The 26349-nt window shown below is 37.8% G+C and overlaps 1 protein-coding gene across 3 annotated transcripts; it reads left to right on the top strand.

The window, feature by feature from the left end:
- The first annotated feature begins 82 nt into the window (after window positions 1-82).
- si:ch211-267e7.3 (ADAMTS-like protein 2) lies at window positions 83-24734 on the top strand. 3 transcript variants are annotated; one of them, XR_010910638.1, is made up of 20 exons: window positions 83-254; window positions 6579-6668; window positions 6945-7048; window positions 8583-8658; window positions 8775-8877; window positions 9199-9344; window positions 9540-9663; window positions 13060-13140; window positions 13522-13697; window positions 14114-14531; window positions 15352-15420; window positions 16288-16642; window positions 16770-16870; window positions 18488-18614; window positions 20094-20307; window positions 21407-21562; window positions 21683-21853; window positions 21993-22169; window positions 22318-22466; window positions 22673-22810. XR_010910638.1 is itself a non-coding variant. In XM_067475320.1 (20 exons), the coding sequence occupies exons 1-20, from the start codon at window positions 162-164 to the stop codon at window positions 22810-22812; spliced, it is 3075 nt and encodes a 1024-aa protein (XP_067331421.1). In that variant the 5' UTR covers window positions 85-161; the 3' UTR covers window positions 22813-24734. The 3 variants fall into 3 exon arrangements, 2 of the variants coding, with proteins under 2 accessions (XP_067331421.1, XP_067331422.1); XM_067475320.1 differs by having other exon boundaries at window positions 85-254; window positions 22313-22466; window positions 22673-24734; XM_067475321.1 differs by lacking the exon at window positions 6579-6668 and having other exon boundaries at window positions 86-254; window positions 22313-22466; window positions 22673-24734.
- Window positions 24735-26349: the final 1615 nt, after the last annotated feature.

Below are 26349 nucleotides of genomic sequence, written 5' to 3'. Positions count from 1 at the left end.
AGTGCAGTGCGCGCAAGCGAGACATGAAGGCGTACTTACGTGACAAAGGAGGGGGTCGACATGGGAGGGGAAAGAAGGGGAGAAGTGGGGAGGGGAGCGGAGCGGAGCGGAGCGGAGGTAAGGGGAGGGTAAGATTTGTCGCTCCATGACATGAATGAACCATGTTCGGTAACGGAGGCTTAACTCTCCCGGTTTGCTCCTTTCTCCTGTTACACCTCCCGGTTCTCCCGCTAATGAACAGCTGGTCCGTTAAGGTAAGTAGCTCGCGGTGTAGCAGTTTGTTCACCTCCTAATGCTGAAGAAGTGAATGGACACAGTTTGATCCGTAACGTTATCCCAACTGTAACACTGATTCTGTGTTTTGTTTATCGTCCAGGGCACTGTCTACTTTTCAGCTTCAATTAATAATTGCAGCAAACTTGAATTCGGCTAATATAATAAACCCAGCAGCGAAAATATCCGAATTAAATTCCATTAAATGGTCCGAGCCTCGATAAGCCATTGTGCAAATGCAAAAGTAAGCTAACTGTTCTGCGGGAATATCACTGTTCCCTTCGGTGAACCCCGTAAAAAGTAAACACTTTTATCAATTAGCATTTGTGGGAGGCTTTGATGCATGTTGCGTAAAGCAGTAAACGTGTAAAGCTGCTGTCTAAAGATGTGTTTAACCTCTCTAAACGATAAACAGTTTGGCAGGTAAATTGCATAAATAATGTTGGCTAAATTCTAAATGTAGTTTGGTTTATCGAAAGTAGTAAAAAGCTGATGAATGATGTTCTCCAGTACTCAAATCAGAGCACATCCAGTGAATGTGACATGCTATAATGGGTGGCTTATCTTAACTACCAGACTAAACTACAGTACTCCTCCCTTCTGGAGAGGGTTCACTGTTTGGACTGTGGAGTGTCCTCCTACTGCTTACCCCATTCAAACGTGTTGGTGTAACTTGGTTGAACTTGACCATTTTTGGTTACAGAACATAAGAAAAAAAAAAAAAACAATGGTTGCAATTAAGGTTCATGTTCAAATGAGGGATAGTGTTTAATGGCATTTTATTACATCTTATCAAAAAATCTACAACTTTTAGAATCTTTTATCGATTTTTTTTTTTGGGCACTCAATTTTAAAATCTGTAAGTACTGTATTAATTTCACTCACTGTGGACCAAATTCGAACCAGTTATACTTGATATTTAAGAATCTAGCTTTTTTAGTAATATGCAAGTTGTGATTTTAGATACTAATTTATATGCAGTTCCTAAAAATGTCAGTACTAATCACCAGTTAAATTTGACACTGATACTAATAGAAATCTCTCTTATTAACTGTCAAACTGTAAACCATTGACATTGTATTGAGGGGTTGTTGCTTCACCACAAACCGTTTAAGCATGGCCTCTCATTAACAATGTCAGTTAATGTTTTCACGTCTGTTTGCTTCTCCTAACTTTGGTAGAAGTAAAAAAAAAAAAGACCATTTAAATATATTATTTTATTATTCAGTGACTATAAATAAAATAAATTATTGATTTTGTTTTCATCTTATTATTTTTTTCATAAAGTATCTGTATATAATTAACATTACTTGGAAGGCATACTTGCAAGTAATGCAAGTTGCATTGCTATCTGTCATGCGGTATGGTGTAACACAAGCAGCTGAAGCTGAGTGCTTGTCCTATGCAAATAACACAAGTTCTTACTTTAACATGTTGGTTGGTAGATAAATATTTAAACAAAGGACTCATCAACCCCGTTTGTCCTGAGTACTCTTCCACAAACTGCCACATATGTTTACAATAGAGTTGCTGAGTTATCATGTGTTTGGATATGTCATCAGTCTGTTTTTAGTTTGCTGATGCCTGCAGTGTCAGAGAGAGAAGGATAAGAGACTAAACAGAAGGCGTGAATGGAAGACTCAAAAAGGAAATTGTTGGCTGCAAAGCTGAACAAATCTGGTTATTCTACCACACTTAAACTGACCCATTTGTCTATCAAGTTAATTTAGGTAACTCTGACAGTGACGCTTCAAGTTGTTTTGTCAGCAGCCATGAACAGCATTCTTTTCATTGATGTTTTAGTCTATCAACAGTACTTCAATGGTTTCTTGATTTTTATCCCTTTTTTGGGCTTAAATGGTACTTATTAAACTACATGGCTCTTTGCTGTTTGAAAAAATCAGTTTTTCTTTCTTAATATATTCACAATTCTGCAATTTTGTTTGTCAGTAGGCAAAAACTGTCAGGGAATCAGTCATATTCACTCCAGTCTCAGAGAAATTGCAAGATGGAAAACACTGCAGACTGAACTGCTCACTGTGGACTAAATGACCATTTAGCAAACTAACAAATTAACAGACTGATCTGCTGCACAGGCACTTTGTTCTAAGAAAACAACAGCAGCAGCCAGCCAGCCAGCCTATCAGGGTGACTTGAGGTCTCTTATTTGAAACTCTAAACAGATGCATTACAAAAGTGTCTGCAAACAATTGTTTGCAGATACTTTAGTCTCCACTGCAGTCACCACCAGCACTCACCGCCGCTGGTTTTGCAAATGAGTGGACTAAACATGCCCCAGTGACAGCTGATAGAATGCCCCATATTTATCTGTTTAGCACTGGCTTTATCATGCACTCCATTCATTCTTTTTGCCAGTAAAAAAAAATACATAGTGGTCTTAAAAGACCTCTTGGTTTCTGAATGGCAAACTGAGCTTTGTGGATGACATTAACTACACATGGACATGATGGCAGCAGTAAAAAGGAACGTTGTGTAGTATGAACAACTGGTATGACATCTAATATGCCTTTTTCGCATAGATTAGATAAAGATATTGTCTTCCAATATCTAAAGCAGTCACATTACACACAAACAGATTACACCATAGCAACAGCAAGGTAATGCTTTCTACTTAAAGATTTACATTCTTTGTGGTCATATTATTTACTTTGAAATGGCTATCATTATTTTCTTAAAAAGATTAATTTCTTGAGGCCTGACGCACACTATTGCATTTTCAAATCTTAACCATGGGAGACTTTTGACATAAAGCCTTGTATTATTTTAATTTGAGGAACACACACACTAGAAAATTTAATAAAAAACCAGCACCACACATTTCTGGTTTAAACAAAGCTATTTCAGAGTGGCATTTCCATGGACTTGGGAGTGTGTGCTAATCGGTAACCCTGTCATACTTCAGGAGCATTTTGGGCTTATAAGTGGTTCCCGCCAGCCTTGAGTTAGGAACTCCCCTCAGTTGTTTCAATGAGCGAAGCGGACCTTTGAATTTACATGTAAAGACTGCATTTGGTGTTAAAACCGATAAATAAAGCCTAAATTAACATGAAGAACAGAAGGCCATCTATTTGAGAAAAGCAAACCATCTTAAATCTGCGTACAAAGGAGAAAACAGTAAAAGGCACTGGACAAACATTGGGGTACATATTGAAATGGGTCAGCCAAGAAAGACAGACAGAAGCACTGTGAGCACTCTAAAGTAAAACTGAAAGATGGGAAAATCACAACCCATAATTTGAATATTACTTTATGAGCAGAAAAAACACATGCTAACATGAGGGGTGTTTGTCCTGTGTGGCTTAACATATTTGAGATCAAATTAGTAATGCTTGATGTACTAATCCTATATCAGGTTATTCAGTTATGTCCTCAAAACCCGGGAATTAAAAAAATCTGCACAGTGTGGTTGTGGACTAGACCATACACAAGAAACTATTGAAATCAAGCTTTTAATTGGCTGTGTCCTAATAACAAAAGATCGAGAGAAAAAAATAGAGAGGTAGAGGAAGAGACAGGAAAATAGAGAGAGACTTTTTTTTTAGAAAACTTACTTTTCTTAAATGATGATATACTCATGATGTCAGCAGAACAAATTCGGAGGTCTACAGAAAATGCATTAAAACTCAGTGGGATGTTTGTCATTTTGCAACGAGACAGTTGAGCCAAAATACACTGCCAACTAAAAAAAGGACTTCATCAGAAGCCAAAGCTGTATGGTCAATGGCCAGTCAATCAAGTGGAGCATGCATTCCACCTGCTGAAGAGGTTATTGCAGTAGAAGAAGCCAACAATTTGGTGATGTTACTGAATCACAGACTTGATGCAATTATTGCCAGCAAGGCATTTGCAACCAAATATTACATTTTATTTATGTTTAAAACAATTTGTTCCAGTACTTTTGCTTATAAAATTGGGTCATCTGATACAAAAGGGGCTATGTTCTACAATATACTATTTAACCTTTTGAATTATAAATAGCATCAAAAGCTGCAATTCTGACTTCGTCTCATCTCTATCTTTTGATTTTATCCCAAATGTTGTCAGTGTACAGCAAAATTAAATTAATGTCTTGCTGTTTTAGTAATTTTGGAGGTTACTATAAAATCCACAGTATATTAACAACTCACACATAGCAAACAATGTGGGTTCATAGTTATTGGAATAAATTCCAAGAGGAAACTAGCCCAATCTGAATTTTATAATGAATGAATATTTACTAAATTGAACATGTACACACACATTTTGAAGACATCACTTAGTAATCTTGCTATTAAATTACAGCAACTAATTTGAATGCCGTATTGACAGTTCATCACTGAAAAACAAACTTTTCAGTACTGCCTGGTGGACCAATGCTGTATTTCTGCACATATATACTGTATGATCATACAGATATATAAACTTATATTGACTTACAATATCAAAGATGCTGTATTGACTGTTCTTCCAACTTGGAAAACTTATAATACTGTATCCAATACCGTATGTTTGGTTTTGGTCTATCCAGACTTTCAGAGGCTGATGATCCGTGACCATTGGGGGAAACACTGTTTAAGTTTGTCCCTACCAATCTTTTGACCAGCAGTGTCTGTTTTTGCTTTTCTATATAGCACAACCACATCCCAGTGACTTCAAACCCTAAAATTCTGTTATGGAAGTTAGTGTAAATATGCACAGTCTTTATAGTTTTTACACTTTTGGAATCTTCCGTCCTCCATTTAATCACTAAAACAAAAAATCCTTATCAACTCATTAAATTTATTGACTTGACTGACCGGTCATCAGCTTCAAAACACGTTGATTGGCATAGCTTTGATAGTAAGCAACGGTGCCTGATATAAGTTGACACATCATACAAATATCCAAACACACACACAACAGTGGCTTGTGGCTAGCCAGAGGGTATTCTGACAGAGTAAGGAGCTTGTTTAGGCTTGTTTAGGACCCTGTTAAGACAACACAGTAATAGAACTTAAAGCCTTGATGTGAGTGTGTGTTTGTAAGATGGATTTAAAAATACAACCTGACTGAAACTTGACTGAATCTAATCACATCTCCGTGATGCATGAAAAACCAAATTTCCACTTGCTTTGAAGATTTGTCAGTTTTAAAATTTAGTACCAACATTAGCAGTTATTTCATTCCTAAATTGTTTCCAAACACTGCAATTACTTTTCTTTACGGCAAGATATAGATGCATGTACCAAGAATCTCTTTTTGTCCGTTCGGCTTATCCCGTGAGTTCAGGGTCTCCACAGCAGATCATTGTCCGCATGTTGATTTGGCACAGTTTTACGCCGGATGCCCTTCCTGACGCAACCCTCACCAATTTCTGCCGGGCTCGGACCGGCACTGCCCAGCTGGGGGTGGGAGTGGGCTGTTAGGGGTTCAGTGTCCTGCCCAGAGACAATTTGATATACAGCCAGGATCGGGGATCGAACCACTTATCCTGTGGTCTGTGGACGACTGCCTTACCAACTGAGCTACAGCCGCCCCAATTACAATAATTATTCTAATTAGGAACGTTTTCTACAAGTTACATTGACATAATACAGAAGGCTACTAGTGACTTGATGAACCTGTGTCTTTTTGTTCTCAGCATTTTGTACGTTTACTGGCATTCGGCATAGAAGTAATCAAAAAAGTGACATTCAGTGTCTGGTTGTTTGCTGAATTATTTCAGCAGGCACTGGGATGTTTTGTTAAGACACAGAAACATCCGGTATAAAACATTTGATTTTGTTTGTTGTGGTTTTCATTTTGAATATTTATCTAATAGGTAACATTGTTAAAGAGGAATTTTGCTTCAGGGAACTAAGGGGTACCAAATAAGTCAGATCTTTGCCTTCAAGCTACCTTCTTTTATGAATGCTTCTTATCAAAACGCCAATTTGTGAGATTAAAACATCTACAGTGTAATTTTACCTCACATGAATTTCACTCAAATGGATTTCTACTGACGTACTTGAGCTAGCTAATCACAGCGGCATAGAACTGTGGTTAAGATTAAGATTAACTTTATTGTCTGTCCCAATCAGTGACAGAAATTCATCTTTGACAGGGTCCACTAATCAAATGTACTACATACAATAACCAATACAGTTGACAGTTAAAAACAACAACAACAACAACAACAACAACAGCAGCAGCATAATAAAATGTCAATTTATTTCCTATTAGAGCAAGTTACTTTCACTGGTGAATTAAAGGATCAACTAAATTGTGAGTGCTTGTCCCATTTTTTCATGTGTATACATCTTGTGTATATGGTGTGTGTCTGCCAGGACAGAAGTGAAGTGAGGGTGGAGCAACGTAACATCCATTTACAGTCACACAGCCATAGAAGTCTGAATGTTAAACAGACAGAAAACAAGGTACTGTAATTACACACACTTTTTTAAGTAGTTTTGACCATTTAAACACTATACAGTAATCACAGGAAGACAAAATCATCACAGCTTTTTTTTTTTTTTTACTTCAGTGTGTGTGAATTATGAAGGCTGATATATATTTAGCATGATTTTAATAGTACTCCCCATCTCCAAGCCCATATACCCATAGTTTGATATGTTACACCTCTCCTTAATTTAAATTACAAACTTACTGAGGTTGTGTTTTCTGACTATTGTGTTGTGTATACTCTCTCCCAGGAGGAGGTGTTTCAGTGGTGGGGTGAGTGGTCGACTTGGTCCTCTTGTTCCAGGAGCTGTGGAGGCGGAGTGAGGAGTCAGGAGAGGCACTGTCTCATACAGAGGTAGTGTTTATAAAAAATATGGTAGCTGGAAACTAATTTCTGTGTGACTCAAGATTTTGGTTAGGGCCGCATGGAAATATGGGTTCAAACTTAAATACAGTCTTACAATTCAAGAGCATGTGTATGTCTTCTAGGGGTCTTGTTCCACATTGAGGGTAAAATGGAGTGTGAGATTGACAGGTTAACTAGTGTGGAAGTACTGGACCAATCACATTATCGTTTAGTTAGTGAAAGTACTGGTTTTGCACTGGCAGGAAAATAAGAACCCTAAACACTATTTGATACTAAAAAATATAACCAATTTGTGTATTTGAAGACAGTGATAAATAGTATGTGTGTAAATAAATGTTCATGGCAATAAGCTGAGTACAGACATGGAGATATAAAGAGCTGAAAACAGGTAGAGTGGTAACACAATGTCTGTTTTTATCCATCTTGTTACCTTCAACTCCCCACTGGCAGACTTGCGGAAGTTTCTGTCAACCAAGATTAATGCCACACTGCCCCCAATGTTTGGCCTCTGTCTCTCCTTTTCTTCCCCCTCCTTTCCTCTGACTTGGTTCCTCTCTTCTCCAGTTCCTAATGTTTGTCCATTTTACTCCTCTTCTTATCCACACCCTCCTCTTTTTGCTCTTTTTGTTACCCACCTCACCACCTCTACTTTTTTCCTCCTGATTTTATTCCTCTCCTGTCCTCATCATCACCTTCCACCAATTAGATGTGACACTCTCACATAGTGACCTCCTGCTCACCTCTTCCTGCTGTCTGTCCTATTTTACTGTGTAAACACTGTAGGCGGGTGGGCTGATGAAAAGGACACACAAATACATAGACAGAGGAATAATGTGTGTGTGTTTCAGGGGGGCATTGTAATGAAAGACAGCTGCCCTTACTCCATTTTGGAGTTCTTTACGTTCTCTCAAACACAATGAGAATCACATACATAAACTAAAGTACAGATTTTTCGTGGTACAACTAGTGCAGAGATCCTTCCTCCTCTTCCGCACAAAATAAAAGTTATCAAAATTAAAAAATCAGTTTGTTAAATGACAAATGCCAGATCCGTTACCTAAAACTAAAGGTTTCACATCTGTCTCACATCCAAAGAAAACTGCATTAACACTGGATTCCCTACATATTACATTGTGATAAAGCTATTGGTGGATGTCGCATATAATAAAAACATAATTGAAGAAACAGTTTTTCCAAGATTTTCCAGTTTTTGAGCCACAAAGAAAGATGGCGTGCTCGTGCTATGCCAGATGTTGCTGCTTGACACTTGAAAGACCACATTTAGCGTAAGAGCATTCTATAAAAGACACTGATAGCTTAAACACAAATAGGATGGTATTTAAAATCTTTTCTGTATATGTACTCTGTAATGGTGTAAATGGTGGCCAAATGTTGGCCACATGGACTATGTTTTCTATTCTTAATGTTGCATATGATGCTAAAGTTTTTATGCCATGTTTTTGTTTTTATCCATGCACTGCTACATATTAAACTATAGTACTCTATCCTCTCTCTGGCTCAGGTTATCCACCACCCAGAACGTAAACAGCTCATATTGTGTAGGCTCTCCAAAACAGTACCAGCTCTGTCCAAACCAGGTATGATGCTACATTGGTTATTTATACTAAAAATAATTGCAAGAAATGTTAGTAAAAATGCTTGAATATTGTGTGCATGTGTGTGTCTGTGTTTGTTGTCTGCTTTATTTTTACAGCCCTGTCCCAGCCCGAACATTAGCTTCAAACAACACCAGTGTTCTCAATTTAACTCAAAAGTATTTGGAAGAAGATATTACCAGTGGATACCTCTGTATCCAGGTATAATTTATTTATAATGTTTAATTTTAGGCCTGCATATTTGTCCCTTCAGATTTCAGTCTGTAGCATATTCCCTAGAAAATCAATTGTTTCTTAAAAGGTTTACAGTTGGGCATCTGCTGATAATGTTTATTTCACAGCTTACTTAAGTATCTTGGAACTGCTGAAAATAGTATGAAAGACTTCACAAGTCTTATCAACCTTGGGCTAATCACATGGCAGATGTAATGAATTGAATTTTGCACTGAATTTACACATCACACAGATGTCCTAAATTGTGATATCATTAAAACAAATTTCAATATTCACTTTCCTGGACAGCTGATTACATCAGCATCTCCAATAAGCCATGTGACCTCCAGTGTACAACTATCAGTGGTGAGAGACAGCTGCTTGTGCCTGCCCATGATGGTACCTTCTGTCGTGACACTAAATACCAGGGAGTTTGTATAGAAGGAGTATGTCAGGTAATCCAACCAAGGAAAAGCAGTCATTTTCGTGTTTTTCCTTTTTATCAATTTCTTATTTTTGTTTATATATCAAATGTTTTCAATATCATGAAGGTATATTTCCTTTTTACACAAAGCCAATATTTCTTGTTGATGAGTAAAGCAAAATAAATAACTAAAGTGTTTGTACTTCTTTAACGCCATCTTCTGCAGCCTGTAGGTTGTGACGGGGAGCTGTACAGCAGTATGACAGTAGACAGATGTGGAGTCTGTGGAGGCAACGGAACATTATGCCAGCACATCTCTGGTTCATACAGGAAGGCACTCACACAGTTAGGTAACACACACACAAACATACATGTAAAGAAACATGCATGCAATTAGAAGTTCAAGGTCATGTCCCTAATGATTAAAGTCGTCAGGTGATTAATTTGGTTACAGTTGCAGAGTACATTTAAAGGGGCACTGCACACTAGGGCTGTGCCTGAATGTTATATACGAACCATTTTTTTTTAAATGTGACACAAAGAGCAAAGCAGGGGTTGTTGAGCTGCAGCCCGGATTCACTCGTTTGTTGGTGCCATAGACCTGTGTTGTTTTCCAAAAAGGTATAACACAGCCAGAAACGCTGCTCCACTGAATGTTATATATTTCCTTATTCCAAAACCAGTGACGTTTTATTTTTAACAAACATAACACCATATGCTCCAATTTGGGAATTCCTTGTATTTCAGCAAACAAACTCTGCATGCATGACATTTAAAGGACGCCTTCACTGATTTTTAACTTGCCTCTTTTCTCTGTTCTAGTTTGGATAGTACATGTATATAAATGCCATTAAACTTTCCAATTCAGTTCCCTATATCAAAATATCTCTCTACATCTAGCTGAAAAATGCCTCCAGATGACATAACTTGGAGGAGCCTTCAGTTCAGAATATGTCAACGTGTTGCTCAAAATATAGAGTTTGTAATCTTGATCAACCTGCCTCTCCAGAGCTCTTTTTTTAGCTAGAAGCAAAGAAATACTCAACTAAAGGCCCAGAAATCAAGTTGACAATTGGTGAAGTTGCCTTTAAAGTGGAATTATTGAGACTTTAAAGAGTATGGACAGTGTCTACAAGGATCTTGGTTTTCATAATGAAGAAGCACGTCACCTAGCAAAGTGGTGTGTCTGGTTAGTGTGTTTTTAATAGTTTTTGGACAACAACAGAGGTGTATTGTAACAACAAACATGAGAATCTAGGCTGCACACTAACAACTAACCAAACATGAGTAGAGAAGATTCAGGAAATTTAGTTGGTTTAAGCATCTGTATTTTGATTGTGGAAAGTATTATTTGATTTAAACAATGACTGAAATTATTCTTTAAGAGTTTTGTTATTTATGCACAATGTTTTGGTTCTTTTTTTTTATTCATTTATCTATTTTATTTCTTTTTCATCTTAAACAGTCTACATGGCTTGATGTCACCAAAACTACATTGAAAACCTGATGTTCCTTATCATGTTGACAGGAATTACAGGATAACATGAGTAAGGTGTCTTAACTATGGGGAAGACTTGCTTGAGATTATCCCTGGAAGTCAGGATATCAATTATCTGGCCATAATTGACTGTACATCACACTAGCATTATGTTGGAGCCCTGTGGGCCCTGTGGACTAGGTGTTAATCAAACCGGTGTACTCTGCTATTTAATTTAAAGAAATCCCTTAACATAAAATACACTGGGCTTGCTGTATGTTACTCTTTCTTTCACTTAAATTGACCTACAATGCGAGCAGTACACAGGCACTGTACTGTACACTGTTGGTTTTTGGATTATCTTGAGGGGTGTGATCGTGCATGCTGGTAGCTCTGTCAGCATGGCATTGCAGTAGTCGAGATGAGCTATGACCAGTGCCTGCACAATGAGTTGGGATATATATTCCTAAAGGTAGGGTTTTCTCTTTCTCATGGCCTAGAGGGCAAAAATGTATGCCGTAGAGACACAAAATCATTGATAATGACCCCCAGATTTTTGGCATACTTGGTTTTTCATCCGCATAGCAACAGCAGGAAAAGCTGTGTGATTGGAGGATAGATCCAAGGGATTTAGCATAGATGGAAGAAAGAAGAGGACCAAGAACTGAGCCATGCAGAACCCCAGTAGAGAGGCTCAGGCTCTCAGAGAAACTGGTCTGTAATTCTATAAGTGTGCCTGATTGAATGTGATGGTGGAGGTGGTACCGCATTTGTGAGAGATGTATTAATGTATTAGTGATTTATTTATTTTGTATTTTTTCAATGACTGAGAGAGAGGAAGGGATGGGAAACAGAGAACAGGCAGTAGTATGGTTTGAGCTAGGAGCAGAAGACTGCCATAAGAAGCTAGCAAAGTCTTTGGCAGTGAAAGGTGGATGGATGAGATGGAGGGGAATAGAGGAGTGATTTAAAAGTGGAGAACAGCTTCCTATTGTCAGTGGTGATGTTAACCAAGTCTTCGTAGTCTGTTTTTGCTTTGGTGACAGTGTGAGAAAAGGATGCAACCAGGCTCTGATATAAAGAGCAGTTGGGGGCTTGGACTAATGTCACTTCCTCTCAGCACTTGTGAGCATGGTGCTTTGTTCAGAGATCAGGTTAGTGAGCCAAGGATTTAGAGCTGAGGGACAGGCAGGCCTGGAAGACAGTGGGCATAGACTAACCAAACAAGTTTAAAGTGTGCTGCAGAAGCTGTCCATGCCTGTGTCTGTCATGGGTGAAGAGGGCCTGTGGTGGGGGCAGGGTTTTAAAGATCAGGGGAAAAACTGTTAGCTGCAGAAAGTTAGAAATTGGATGTGTGTATGGGAAGGTCTATAAAGAATGGATGAAGAAGTCATCAGATAAATGCAGAGTAGTGACTGAGATGTGCCTTTATTGGGTGATTAAAAATAAGACATGCTTCTGCATTTTGGATCGTCAGGAAGGACATTGCAGTAGTCAAGACGAAATATGACCAGTGCCTGCACAAGGAGTTGTAGCACATTCAGAAAGGTTGGGTCTAATCCTTCTGACGTTGTAAAAAGTAAGTCTGCAGTATCAAGAGGTAGATATGGCCAGTAAAGGTAATTTTCTGACAGACTATGTGGGAACTATAACCGATGATCCTAATTGATGCTCTTACTGTACAGAAAGTCTGGCTGGAAAGACCAGAACTATTGTCAGGACAGGCAGAAATGCGTGATGAGACAGTTGAAACATCCAGTGGAGAGGACAGCAATGATAAGAAAATCCACGTGAGCGCCGGGGATGTGGTATTGATCTTTAGGCTGACAGACTTTGTGCTAGCATCTGGGGACTGTGGCATTACCACAAAAGTTACAACTGTTAAACCAAGCAGTCGGGAGAGAAACAAAAGCTTTCAGAGTAAAGCTAGAAATAGAATTTGAATGATGAGCAATGCTGTATCAAATCCCTTTTTTAGGGAGGTGTGAGCTTCACCCTGAATCAACCATCCAGGTTGCCAGCTAGAGCTGGGTGGAATATGGATATAGGGGCTTCTCAGGATAATTCTGAAAGAGCGGTTCCCTGCAGTGAGACACAGAGACAAAAAGAAAACCATGTTTTCTGTGGTTTGATTAAACTCACTTTTAAAACCTTCTGGAAAAAACAAAGTGAAATTAGGCCAAAGTACAGTGCGGTTGAGCTTTTTTCAGCAGTGACAATTCACATGAGACAATTGTTCTATGTTTAAAGTATGCATATTTGTTATCAGGTTATGTGTTCATCACCAACATTCCACCTGGAGCCACAGATATTCAGATCATAGAGAGACACAAGACTGAGAACATCCTGGGTGAGAACCTACAACTTCTTTAAGGTCAATAGTCTGACATTACCAGCTTTGAACAAACATTTAAAGCACAAACGTACCTGCAGCAGCTGTTCTAAAATTTAGTTTTTTATCAAAAATATTTCAGTTTGAGCCAGGCAAGGTTAAACATTCTGTCTGGACAGTCTGGACATATATTTGTAGACTTTACTGAGATTTGGGGGATTTTCTTGTCTAATTCTGAGTAATTTTGTCATTATGTTTTCACAAACAAGAATCAGTAGCTATATTGTAGGTATCAGTATCTTGAAAATGACTAACCATTGTGTAGGTTGTTTGGGTTCTGACACAGTTTTGAATATAACTGTCTCAGTCCCACCCCCTGATATTTCCCCTCCTATCTAGCCCTGGCAGATGAGGATGGTCATTTCTTCTTCAATGGAAACACTGTGTTTGACAATCCTCAGAATTTCCATGTGGCGGGAACAGTGTTTAAATACCGACGTCCAAGCAATGTGTTCTCTGATGGACTGGAGTACATCATTGCTCAGGGACCAACACTGCAGGGCCTTAATGTTATGGTAGTACATATGCTTGCACACATTCACACACACACCGATTTTGTGCACTGGGAATGAGTAAAGTACTGCTACTACTAGCTACTAATGTAGTCCAAAAAGGCTGAGACAACATTAAAATTAAGAAGACATATTCACCTCTAAAAGCATTTTGGGAAAGGCTCACCCTTCTGACTAATCAGTGAAGAGCAATGATTACACTATGTTTTTCTTAATTTTAGGGGCTATACCTTCCTGTGTTTCTAAATCCTCAAAGTATCTCTTTATTTTGAAGTTTATATGAAAATCTGCAAGATCTTCAGTTTGGTCTCAGGCTGTGGATTTTATTGTATGGCTGTAATTTTTTTACATATGTAGTATTCAATTCTATTCAGGTATAAAGTGGTTAATCAGCATTGTTTTTATTTTTGTGTATATAGTATTACAACTTAAATGGGAAGCTCCCCCACATCACCTATGAGTACACCATCCCACTCAAGTCTAATGACATCACTGCTGCAGAACACATCACCACAGCCTCTCCCCACTCCCATGTCAACTTCACTTATAATAAAGTAAATGACAATGCCAGGGGCGAATTGGTTCATTTGACAAACCACAGCAAAGGAAGTGTGACATTTGTTCACCACTACAACACCCAGCTGGGAACTGATGATGAATCAGATGTTCAGCTACAGGAAGAAGAGGAGGATGAGGAGGAAGTGGTGTGGGAAATCCAGACACCCAGCCCTCCTCCACCAGCGGCTATGTTGGTTTACCAACCAGCAGATGTCACCAGCCATGTGCTCAGACACAATGGTGTGGAAGACCAGGAACCTCCATCACTACCTGGCTACCGTGAGTCAGAAACCAGTCTGTCTTCTGTTCCATTTTTTTAATTAATATTTTCTTTATGTAGAAAAGCTGCTAAGTTGTTTGGTCACCATTCAGATAAAAGTCTCAATCAAGTAAATATGTTAAACATTGGTTGTTGCAGCTTTTCAAAATCAGAGTTTAGCTTGTTTCCCTGTACATACAGCATACATCAAAAGTAAGTACACCCCTTTACAAAATAAAAAAAAAAGTGTACTGTGCCATACAGTCCATTAACTATTGTGATAATCTCTCTAAATGATAAGAGTGTTGTCATATTGCCAATAGTGTGGCATTGATTCTATGGCTAAGTATCAACATATTTGCATACTCTGGACATCTCACATGAGCATGAAAATCATAATCATAATTTTAGAAAATTTTAAACATAGACTTTCATTGCAATGTCATTAGTAAATTAGATGACTTATGTTTTTCAGGGCAGCAATGTCTTCTTACTAATCGGCTACTATATAAGCCAACATGACATGTCTGTGAGACACTTGCATTGTTGCATTGACACTGCTGATTTTTCATAGCTCTCTGGCCAACTGCTTGCATAATGGTCCATTTGACAGATTTGGAATGTTATGAAAATGTCCTGACCGAGACTCGCTAATGCATTCACTATAATACTATAATAATACACTAATCCCTTTCAGCGTGCCCAAACAGCATCTCTTTTGGAGCCTGCTGTATACTGAACATTAACAGTAGCAAGAATATATTTTTGAATATTTCCTTCATTTGAGCTTCATAGCGTTAATAGTGGTTCTCATCTCTTTTTGTTTTTCTGTTCATTAAGGGAGTTCCTCCAATTCCATTGATGAGCCATCCTCTGCTGATGACAACACTCTAGTGCTCTCTTTCCCAGGTAGAAAAGACAAATCATAGCTTAACTTTTTAAATTGTTTGATGACTGAATATCATATGGAACAGAGAGGCTTTATGAAGACAACAATGAAGCCAAAAGAGGTCAAAAAACCAAACTCAGGCAAAGTTAACTGAGCAAAATTATTTCTAACTTATAAATAAAAGAACATATACAAGGGCTTATTAGATCATTAACAGGGATAGCAAAACAACTAACCTTTAATCTATCAGTTACAAAGAATTAAACATTAACTGAAACAACAATCAAAAAAGTAATGAATTAGTTAAAAGTAAAAGAATCTCAAAAATAAAAATGTTAATTTTATATGCCACTTTCTTTATTTAACAAATCTGCTTGTAGGGGCGCATCTTTTGCTTGGGTCCAATAAGATGTCCCTCTGTCACGAGCACCCTCCTTGTAACTCAAACACATTTATTTTAATACAGCTGTCTTTCTCTAAGTTGTATTTCCATACTGTAAACCAAATGTAAACCATATCAAAAAAACATATTAATAAATAAGGCTTGGGCAGCAGGGTGGTGGATTGGTTAACGCTGCTGCCTCACAGCTGGAAGGTTGTAGGTTCTCGGCTGTGTTAGTTTACATGTTTTACCCATGCTTGCAGGTAAAATGTTTTAACTTAAGATCTATATAACTGAAATTAGGGAAATTAAATGTAAAACAAACTCAAATGTTTATTGCAGGACAGTTATTGACATTCGGATCATCTGTGTTGGGAGCAACTGTGGCCATCATACACCTCAAAGATATGTTGTTCTAAAAGTAAAACAGTGGAATAATTGTAATTATTAATTCTGAAAAAATATGTACATATACAATATTACCCTTTTTTATATCTATTCACAGGCGGTCAGCATGTTCATTCTTCAGCCCTGCGCGAAGAGACCCCTTTTCTTCTGCAGGAGAATGTACATTACAACCAAACGGACTCAAACACACACTCCCTAACTCGGTCAAACGCACACATGGTTAAACACAAACTCACAGATACTCATTTACAAGCAGAAACACGTGTGGAAACGTCTTCCAAAGAAATACATACAGGCACACAGCAGGAAATACAGTCACACATGCAAGCGGTCCCTGACACACACTTCGTTAAACACATAAAAAAAGAACCTGGCACACACTCAGACACTCACACTGCCATCTTGGTACAGCTGCAACAGGTGTCTGCAGCTCAGGCAGCCAACACAGAGAGGTATGAAACAGCTATATATGAGATATTTGTTTTATGTTTTGCTAATGCTTTTACAGCTTGTACAACATTTTATAAATTATCTGGAAACGTAAAAAAAATGTCCCTGTCTGTTTCTGTATCTTTGTAGCAATGATTTTGATGTGGGCCTAGACCCAGACATTAGTCTTGCAGACATGTATCGCTGGAAAGTTTCTGCTTATGCTCCATGCAGCTCAACCTGTACAACAGGTAAACACATATCTCAAAATCACATTCTGTGGACATTCTGGTCCAGACATATTTGAACAGTGACGGATTTATTTGTAATTTTGCATCTGTACACTACCATAATAAATGTAAAATGAAGCAATCAAGTTGTCATCAAAGTGTAGCTTTAATTCAGTGGCTTTAAGAAGCGTTTTGGATGTAGGAATTATAGCCATTTTTATAATTTGAAAAACCAACATAATTTGAAATGCAATGTTTGTTTTTAAAAGTTGGAGGAAAATCATTTGCTGCCAATCACTGCCTAAAGTATGGAAGCCACTGACATGACCAATTGTGGACTTCCCTCTTTTTTTGAGATGTTTTTCCTGGACTTCACTGCAGCTGCCTTCAGCTGCTGCTTGTTTGTGGGTCCCTATTTTTTTTTTTATCACAATTTATAAAGGAAGTTCAACAGACAGCTGACTTTCATGACAAACTAATCCACACCCCTTCCAACAGTTGTGGGTCTTTAGTCTTGTCTTCAAAAAGTGAAAATCATACTCTATTGGGTTAAGATCAGGTGACTGACTTGGCCATTGAATAATATCCTGTTTCTTTGCCTTGGGAAATTTTTGGTTTGACTTTGCAGTATGTTTTGGGTCATTATTTATCATTTGGCTGAATCTGAGCAGAAAATATGACTCTATACTCTTCATAATTCTTACTGTTATTTTTAGTAGCTGTCACCTGATCAATCAACATCAGTGACCCGGTTCCATTGGCATTCATGCATGCACATGCCAAAACAGTGACAGATCAAGTCAAATTTATAAAAAGTAACAGAAGTTAAGCTACAGTAAATGCTGTTCAGCTTTTAAAAAAAAATAACTACACATACAATACATCAAGGTAATGATCAAAAGGATACGGATTAGACATATTTTCTCTTGAAGAAATCTTGGAGTCATGAGTCCAGCGAATCTAATTCCAGAAATTGCTCCTTGTTGTAAATTATTTGTATTCTCACTCATGAAAACATTTATTTATTGTAGACTTTTTGTCGCTAAAGTTGTTGTTGTTGTTGTTGTATAGACAGGTGACCAAACAAAAACCAACAAAGTGTCCTCAGATGATGGGCCATCATACAGCTTCATAAGAGCCCCAAGTCTCTGGAACACCAGAGAAAACCATTTTTCTAAAAGAGATTTCATTATTTGGTGTTTGGATGATGATGGTGGTGGTTTGTTCAACTGTCTGATACATGATTAACTGGCAGGATTATGATTAGCACACTTTTTATACTTTTCAGTATGAATGTTTCAGTGACGCCTCGTTCCCCTTGCACATTTAAACTGTTTCTCATTTGTTATCTGTCTATAGTATGATAATGCATAATGAATTTTCCAAAGAGTTTGTTTTTTTTCCACCACCTTGTCTGCTATTAATTAGGAAAATTGACACGAATTATTGATAATCTAACCTATGAATTTATACACAAACGTGTTCTGTTATTTATCTTTGGTGTATATTTTTGAATTGGTTTTTATTCCTTTAATACACAGAACTATTTGCATTGTAGTGCACATAGGCTATACTGTACAGTAGATTGCTTTTCTATTAATCTGTGTACATTCTGTTAATTATTGTGTGTATTGCCAGGTATCACCACTAACTATGCCCTGTGTGTTCGGTATGATGGAACTGAAGTTGATGACAGTTACTGTGACTCTCTGAAAAGACCAGAGCCCACTTATGAGTTTTGCATTGGAAAAGAATGTCCTCCAAGGTACTGTCCTTACTTATTTAGCCTAGTAAATAGCTGACTAATGCAAAGTAATAATAATTAGGTTTACATCCCGCTACATGCAATTTCAGGGATGCGGACTTGATCCTAACCCCAATATAACAATAATGCACATTTAGCTAGTACTAATGGTCTTCTGTCATCAGAAGTGATGAAAATGGTCTAAAATGTTAATACAAATTTAATTAGTGCAACTGACTTTATTCTGTAAAATGCCTTGACTTTGACTCACTTTGTTGGCGCTATATAAATAAAGTTGAATTTAAAATTGAATTTAATTCATTTGTACTAGCTAATTGTGCATTCAATATTATGTTGATGAAAAATAAAATCTTTCTCTTTTCTCTCTTTTTCCAAACTGTGTATATCTAGACACATGGCCAATAGTTTTCTCCCTCTCTTCTCTGTGGCAGTGAACCGTGATTTAAACTTGTGTTTTGATTTTTTCTTTTCCTTTCCATGGCTCAACTATTTTGAGGAAACCTCTGAGGTTTCAGCTGCTGTGTTCAGCTGTGAGAACGATTAAAGCAGACAGATCAGGAGTCAGTAGCAGTGTCCTCCTTTATGTTTTATGTGTCATATTCTGAGCCAAGGTCATGATCCTGTTGTATGAAATTTCTGGCCAGCTGTTCGTCATGCTTGTCAGCAGGATTCCTGTTGCTTGGATGGCCCCCAGCATTGATGCCTGACAGATTTACCACTGAAACTAAAAAATCCAGTTCCTTAGCTATTGTACTTTGGGGTTCAGATTTGGCATATTGTTTTTGGCCATGTTTATGTCCCTACTGACATCATACTGTAGCTTTTTGGTTCTTGGGAATTTGAATTTTTTAACTGGACAAAAGCAATGACATGCAGCATTATGACAGCAGATTTATTTTATATACTCTAAAGTTTACAGCAAGCAAAGATAGTTATCACTCAGATATTTCATACTGTGTTAGGCTTAATCTGCAGAATCTATGGAGTACCAGGTGTATATAATAGTTTTTACTATGTGCACCCCGATGAAGAAGCAGCAAAGTAAAAGCCAGTCCTCAGTTCTATTGTGTCTGTGCCTATTTTGCTCTTTGAGTTGCAGTTACTGTTCTGGTCACCGTGTGTATAAGCAAACTCAGCTGTGTTAGAGAAAATGCTTACCAGACAATAGCCTAAAACTGCACTCTACACGGCTGTCTAGACATGATTGGTTTAATTTAAGATGGAGAGTCAGATAACAGCTGTCTCCCACAAAAAACAATATGAAGTTGATCAAGCTAATTCTGTAGTGCATGCATCCCACACAAGCTATTACATCTAGTACAAATTAGAAATTTTGGTGCAGTAAAAATTTTTTCCACCATGACACCTCCCAGGCTTTGCATATTTTTGACCGTAATAGTTACTAATGTTTAGTATCTATAATAAAACACACTTATTACTATGCCAGTTTCCCTAACCACTCCATCTTACACTTTTTAGATGGGAAACCAGTGGGTGGAGTGAGTGCTCTCGAACCTGTGGTGAGGGTGTTCAGTACCGCACAGTGCGCTGCTGGAAGATGCTGTCACCTGGTCTGGACTCCTCTGTCTATGACTCATTGTGTCTGTCACAAGACCTGCACAAACCAGCAACCAGAAAGGTCTGCCAAGGCCAGAGCTGTGGCCCACAGTGGGAGGTGTCGGAGTGGTCAGAGGTAACAACCCTCACTGCAATGTGCCAGCAGTTGTGGTGTGTAATAATGCTGATGGTTGGAATTGGCATTGCTATCCCCTTGATGTTTTCTTCTTTTAAATGAGATATAAATCTTCAAATATTTCACCATTAGTATTAAAACATTTTATATAGATTTTTTTTAAGTACAAGGAGCAGTTCTCATTTTAAGAATCAAAACCTAAAATAGTGTTGACAGTTGTGTGAGTAGCTAAAACTTTATTCTGTCAGTGTTTCCAGAGATAGACAGCTATTCTGCATCCTCACTGGGTGTCTGAACCACATCAGCTAATGAGCTCATTAGTTCAGTACTGTCTGTCATGTGAGGTTAGAAAAACATTGATAGCTATGCTCTCTCCCTTTACTTTACTCTCTTTACTAGCACACCACATCTCAGTACAATTCCTGCATTACTAAAGCTACCGCCAGTTTCTGCAGTCCACAATACCCCCTGACTTTTCTGACTCTTTCCTACCTAACTCTTTTTTTCTTATCGGCAGATGCATCCAGAAGTGGTTTTAAAACCAATGAGTCTCATTAATTCAGAATATTTCATATTCTTTACCAGAATCTAATTTGCATTAGAAGACCCTCTTAAGAATCTAGTTATTTACTACAGCAATTGGAAATGCCATACAAGAATTTTGAATAACTTGAGGCAAAATGTTGGCAAAATATTCTGTATGATATTGATTTTTTTTTTTTTTTTTTTTTTTTTTTTAGAAAGCAGAAGTCAGGGGATAGATACAAGAATATTTCCCAGTCATTAAATAATTCTTGGAATACCATAAATTCATCATTAATAATTTAAAGGAATATGGCACATGCAGAAATCATGCAAGTAGTAGTAGTAGTGAAGGAGGCCAAGATAACTGGCTCCTGAAGGAGTTACAAGCTTCAGCAGCTGACATCAAAGAGACTATACATAACAACTACAACCCAGGTCCTTTAGGACCAAGCCAAAAACTTAGTTTTGGTCTCATCTGACCTTAGAAACATATTCAACTTGACTCCAGATTCTCCTACATGCCTTGTGAAAAACTACTTTTTTTGAAGTGTTGATCATTGTGTTTGTGTTTTAGTGCTCAGCACGTTGTGGTTCTAGGGGCGTTAGGACTCGGAAGGTCCGCTGTTCGATGGAAATGAGACTATGTAACAAGTCCTCTCAGCCTATAGAAAGTCAGGAATGTGAAGGCCCACTATGTGATAGAAGATGGACAGTTTCTGACTGGGGGCCTGTGAGTTTAACAAACACACATTCTTAACGCAAAGCAGGAATTCTAACACTTCTCTTTTAATATGTAGTTTACGGAAATTCTAAACTGACATTCAGTTAAAATCTTCTGTGTATGTGCTAGTGTTCAGGTGTGTGTGGAGAGGGAAGGATGGTGCGTGCAGTGACATGTCGATCATCAAGTGGGGTAGTGACATCAGAGGAGCAGTGTGACCAATTGCTGCAACCGTTGGCTATCTACCCCTGTGGTGAAAGAGACTGTGCCCCTCACTGGGTTGAACAGGAATGGCAACAGGTAAACATTTAAAGAACCAGTCCATAGTGCTATGCTTCGGTTTTGAGTTTGTCAGAGCACATTTTGGCTGGTGTATGAATGGTTATCTAAAAACTCTGATTGTTGTTTTTATTTTCTAATTTGTGTGTGTGTGTGTCAGTGTAATGCTACATGTGGTCGTGGTGTGCGGCATCGTCAGGTGGTGTGTGCTGGTCTGGAAAGTGGTGTGTTCAAAGAGTTTCCAGACGGTAGCTGTGACCATAGCAAGAAACCAGAAACCAGCTCAGCCTGCTTCCAGAGACCCTGCTCTAAATGGTTCACTACATCCTGGTCCCAGGTAATTGTCTGTTTGTGTGACTACTTACTGATGCAGCATTTGTATGACATTCTTTCAAACTGCCAGTGTGTGATTTCCAGACATTTATCTACTTGTATTTGAAATAAGTGTCCGTGAAAATTCCTGCCTCCTTGTGTCCTCAGTGCAGCAAGACCTGTGGGAATGGCGTTCAGGTTCGAGAAGTCAAGTGTTACCAGGGGGAGGAGCTGGTAACAAGGGGACACAGCTGTGACTCTGCACTCAAGCCAAAAGCCAGACAGAGCTGTGAAATCCAGAAGTGTCCAACAGAACCACCAGGTACGAATGTGGCGTATGCGTTTAAGGAAGCTAATGTAACAGGTCCATAAACTTTTAGTTGCATTGATGGGGGATATATGAACTCATGTGTCACTATAAGAAATGTGTGTTCCTCCAGTGTCATAATGAATTAGAAAATCTAGCATCTAACACACAGTATGTTCCATTGTAAACATTTTTATGGCTTTTGTGTGTTTATCGAGCAGCATCTCCAGCAGCGTCAGTAGACGACTCCTGCCAAGACAAGCCAACTGCTAACTGTGCCCTGGTCCTCAAGGTGAAACTGTGTTCACATTGGTACTACAGGAAGGCTTGCTGCCAGTCCTGTAAGACACCAAGACCCTGAATTCTCAACTGTAACCTCTCACTTAAAGTCCTCAACACACACCACTCATACCAGTGGTTACAATACATTCTTACTGGTGCTACACAAAAGCCTGCTGCTAGCAATGAATGACCTTAGGACATCGACATTTACCTTAGTACTGTTACCCTATAACTGATGTCAAAGGTCAACATGTGGTTATTGCCTTATACTGTCAATGTTATTCATTTGTTCATGTTCCCTTAAACCTAGACTTATTATATTTTCTTAGGAAATATTAGCAACACTATTAAAGGTAATCAATCAAAAGTAAGAAATAGTATGTCCTCAAAGACTCACCAGTTAAGCAGTTTTGCAGCTAAATTTTAATTGCTCCTTTGTAGCAGTATTTTAGAGCTCGACATTCACCTAAAGTGGTGAAAGTTTTAAACAGCCCAAGGTCCCCTCATGATGAAGTTTACTGCTGCATGTTACTAGTAACCAGGATGCTAAAAAATCAATTGAATGACCACCTCTTCCCAATACAATGTGAAAATAAACTAGCTTTAGGACACACTGATGTGTTTCCTTATTTCTGAAACTGAAGCAGTAAACAGGCATTTACATATTTGTTTATTTCCATCCTTCTCATCCATTAGTCTAGTAACTCCTGCCCATATAAAGGTCATGTTCTGTAAAGTAAATGTCTATAGTCTATCCTTCTCTTACCTCCTCAAAAGTTGCTAAGTTCTGGTAAATACGAGTACAAAGCACATTGAAGGTCTACAGCAGCTTTGTTGTTACTGTGACAGCTAGATTACACCAGCTGTCTCAGTCTTTGTACAGTTCTGTCCTGATATCAATACACAACCCTGGAAACAGTTTGCTCAGGCTATACAACAGGTGCTATGTTGATTTCTAAATGTGCTTTTCTTTGGGCGGGGCACATGATCACAGTAGTAATGGTTGTATATAACTTGCATCTACAGTATTGGATTCACTTATGTTAGCAGAGGCTCTCTCACAATAACCAAAGGATAAAAAGGTGCTTTTCTAAGCTTCATATATAGGAACATGCATGGAGGTCATTCAGAGACATTCGCTGACTGTTTCCTTTTTCTTTGTTTGTTCTACCTCAATAACATTTAAGTTATTGAGATTTAAGAAATGTGTGGTCATTCACAAAAACATATTCTGTATCCAGTACATAAGTCCACATTTAGTTTAACAAACAATATACTAATACTTACAATGATGGTTTTAGATCAAATAGTACAAAATTCCTATCAGTTTAATTCCTGTGTGTCTAGATTAAAGACACTGTATGTCTGATGTGTTTTTAGACTAGCTTAGCATTAAGACTGGTGTGAAACTGCTACCATAGCTATAAACATAAAAATTAAACTAACCATAACGCTACTCAGCTGTTGTTTACTCATTTAACTTGTTGGACACATTAATAGAAATATGAATAAATGTGCATCAGAGCTATTTCTTGATGAACTGCTGAGTGCTACAACATGATGGAAACTCAATTGTTTGGCCTTGCTCACTGTCAGTCGTTGGGGTAAGCTGGGTGGTGTATGTCAAATAAAAATGATGATAAATATGTTCAAGTGATACAAGTTTATTAAAATAATTTAGTTGCAGAAAGAAACATAGCTGTGAAAGCTCAACCAGAAACTACATGGAAATACATAATTGAGTCACTGTCTTGAAAATATGACTAATACAAACATGGCACAACACCGAAACAGCTGAGGAGCAGGAATGTGGTACTAGACTGATATTAGTGAGAAATTCTTGGGATCAAACTTTCCACAATTACACTGTGTAAACATGGCTGTACTGTTTCTCTCCCAAGTGCTGTTTACCTGTTGTTTACATTACCCACATAGCTGCTGCTGTTTTTTTTGTACTGTATCACCCATGAAGAGTAAAAGATCAGCTGTTTTTGACAAGCATCTGGGTCTGATCTGTTGATTGTTGCTGCTCCTCTTCTTGCCAAAATGCTGGACTGAACCTTGCATGTAGAACAGATCACAACTACCTCTCAAAAAAGCTCATGAGAATGTGGGAAGTCACTAAGTTTAAAACCTAAAACATGAGTGCAAAGCTTACATTCTATTTGTCTTCAGTTCAACTTTGGCATTTTACACTGAGTTGTATGGGAATCAAAGGTATATTCAAGTATTTAGGCAAAGGAACTGTAGACATTAAACTAAGACAGTTTTTTTTTTTTTATCAAGTCCTGTTTAGAGTAGACCAATTACAGTACACACTCAATAAAGCACAGCATTTGTAATGTTTTTGATTTTGCTTTGTTTTTTAATGGAAATAAATCACACAAAATCAGAAAAAAATGTTTTTATGCACTGCATGAGTATTGTTCAAGCACAAAAAAGAAACCGAACACTATAAATACTAATGCGAAAATACAGTATAATAAAAACAAAAACAAATGAAACCTATGAATAGAAATATCCAAAAATTCAAAATGAAGACATGAAATACTCTGAATCTTACATTTAATCCATACACTATAGAATATATATTATATAGAATGTAAAGGATTTAACCCAAAATTTGGGAATTAAGACATCCATAATGATGACGTGCAAAGAGGTGGAATAAAGTAATAAATACATGTCAGTTGTATTAATTGCATCAGTTACAGATAATGGAATGAATGGATGGATATTCGTTATGGAAGCACATACATTGTAGGAAGCTACAGGAAATGCTCTGTTTTATGATTTCATATTTAATGTACTTATATGGTAGTTGCATTATGAAGGAGGTTTTAACCAGTCTGAACAGAAGCAGGAAGTTTTAATGTCTGTCTCCTCTGTTGTACACTGGCTGCTTACCAGCAGCTCTGACACAGAGCACTTTGACCTTATAATCTTTGATTCTGTCTGTCATTAAGTTGCACAAACAATTAACATTATACTTACATTAATTATACTTAAATGTATAAGAGCTCCCCTGATCCACTTTCACATCATCTGAACTGGTGAAAGTAATAGTCAGTGCCAGCTGGCCTGAATGTTTTATCTGATCAGACTTTTGCAAATGAGTACTGCCTTATTCAGGGATGTTCTCTGATCAGATGAGCAAAAAATAGAACTGTTTGGCCATAGTTGCCATTCTGACTATGATGTTATGCAAAAAGGTATCTGGATCATGTGCTTTTTTTAATTATTTTTTATTGCAAGAGGTACTGGTGCCCTTCAGCAAATTGTTAGCATCATGACAGCAAATTTATCAGGATATTTTTCAACTTAATCTAAAGTCAGGAAGCTTAAGTTTGGATATCAATTAAGTTTCAGCACGACAGTGATCCAAAACATTCCTTTAAAATGGAAACAGCCTATGGCTAACAACGTCAGCGTTTAGGAGTAGCCATCACATCCTTATCTGGGTGGTAAAAGAAGACAGAATCACTATATGTGGACAAGTTCACATGGTTAGTCTTGTAGAAACTATACACAACATAACACTCCTCCTCTAGCTGAGCTGGTTGACTTACTGCTGGCTCCTTGAACATGAAAATATGAACTCGCACAACTCTAGAGT

Source organism: Channa argus, chromosome 14, assembly GCF_033026475.1.
Source record: "Channa argus isolate prfri chromosome 14, Channa argus male v1.0, whole genome shotgun sequence".
Classification (NCBI taxonomy): Eukaryota; Metazoa; Chordata; class Actinopteri; order Anabantiformes; family Channidae; genus Channa; species Channa argus.
This window is presented reverse-complemented; position numbering and strand designations above follow the sequence as displayed.

Bases quoted from the DNA above. Each gene is read 5' to 3' on its own strand.
- si:ch211-267e7.3 (XM_067475320.1), top strand. From the start codon at position 162: ATGTTCGGTAACGGAGGCTTAACTCTCCCGGTTTGCTCCTTTCTCCTG. The intron at 7,049-8,582 runs GTAGTGTTTATA...TCTCTGGCTCAG, and splicing joins AGGCACTGTCTCATACAGAG to GTTATCCACCACCCAGAACG. The intron at 21,563-21,682 runs GTGAGTTTAACA...TGTATGTGCTAG, and splicing joins CAGTTTCTGACTGGGGGCCT to TGTTCAGGTGTGTGTGGAGA.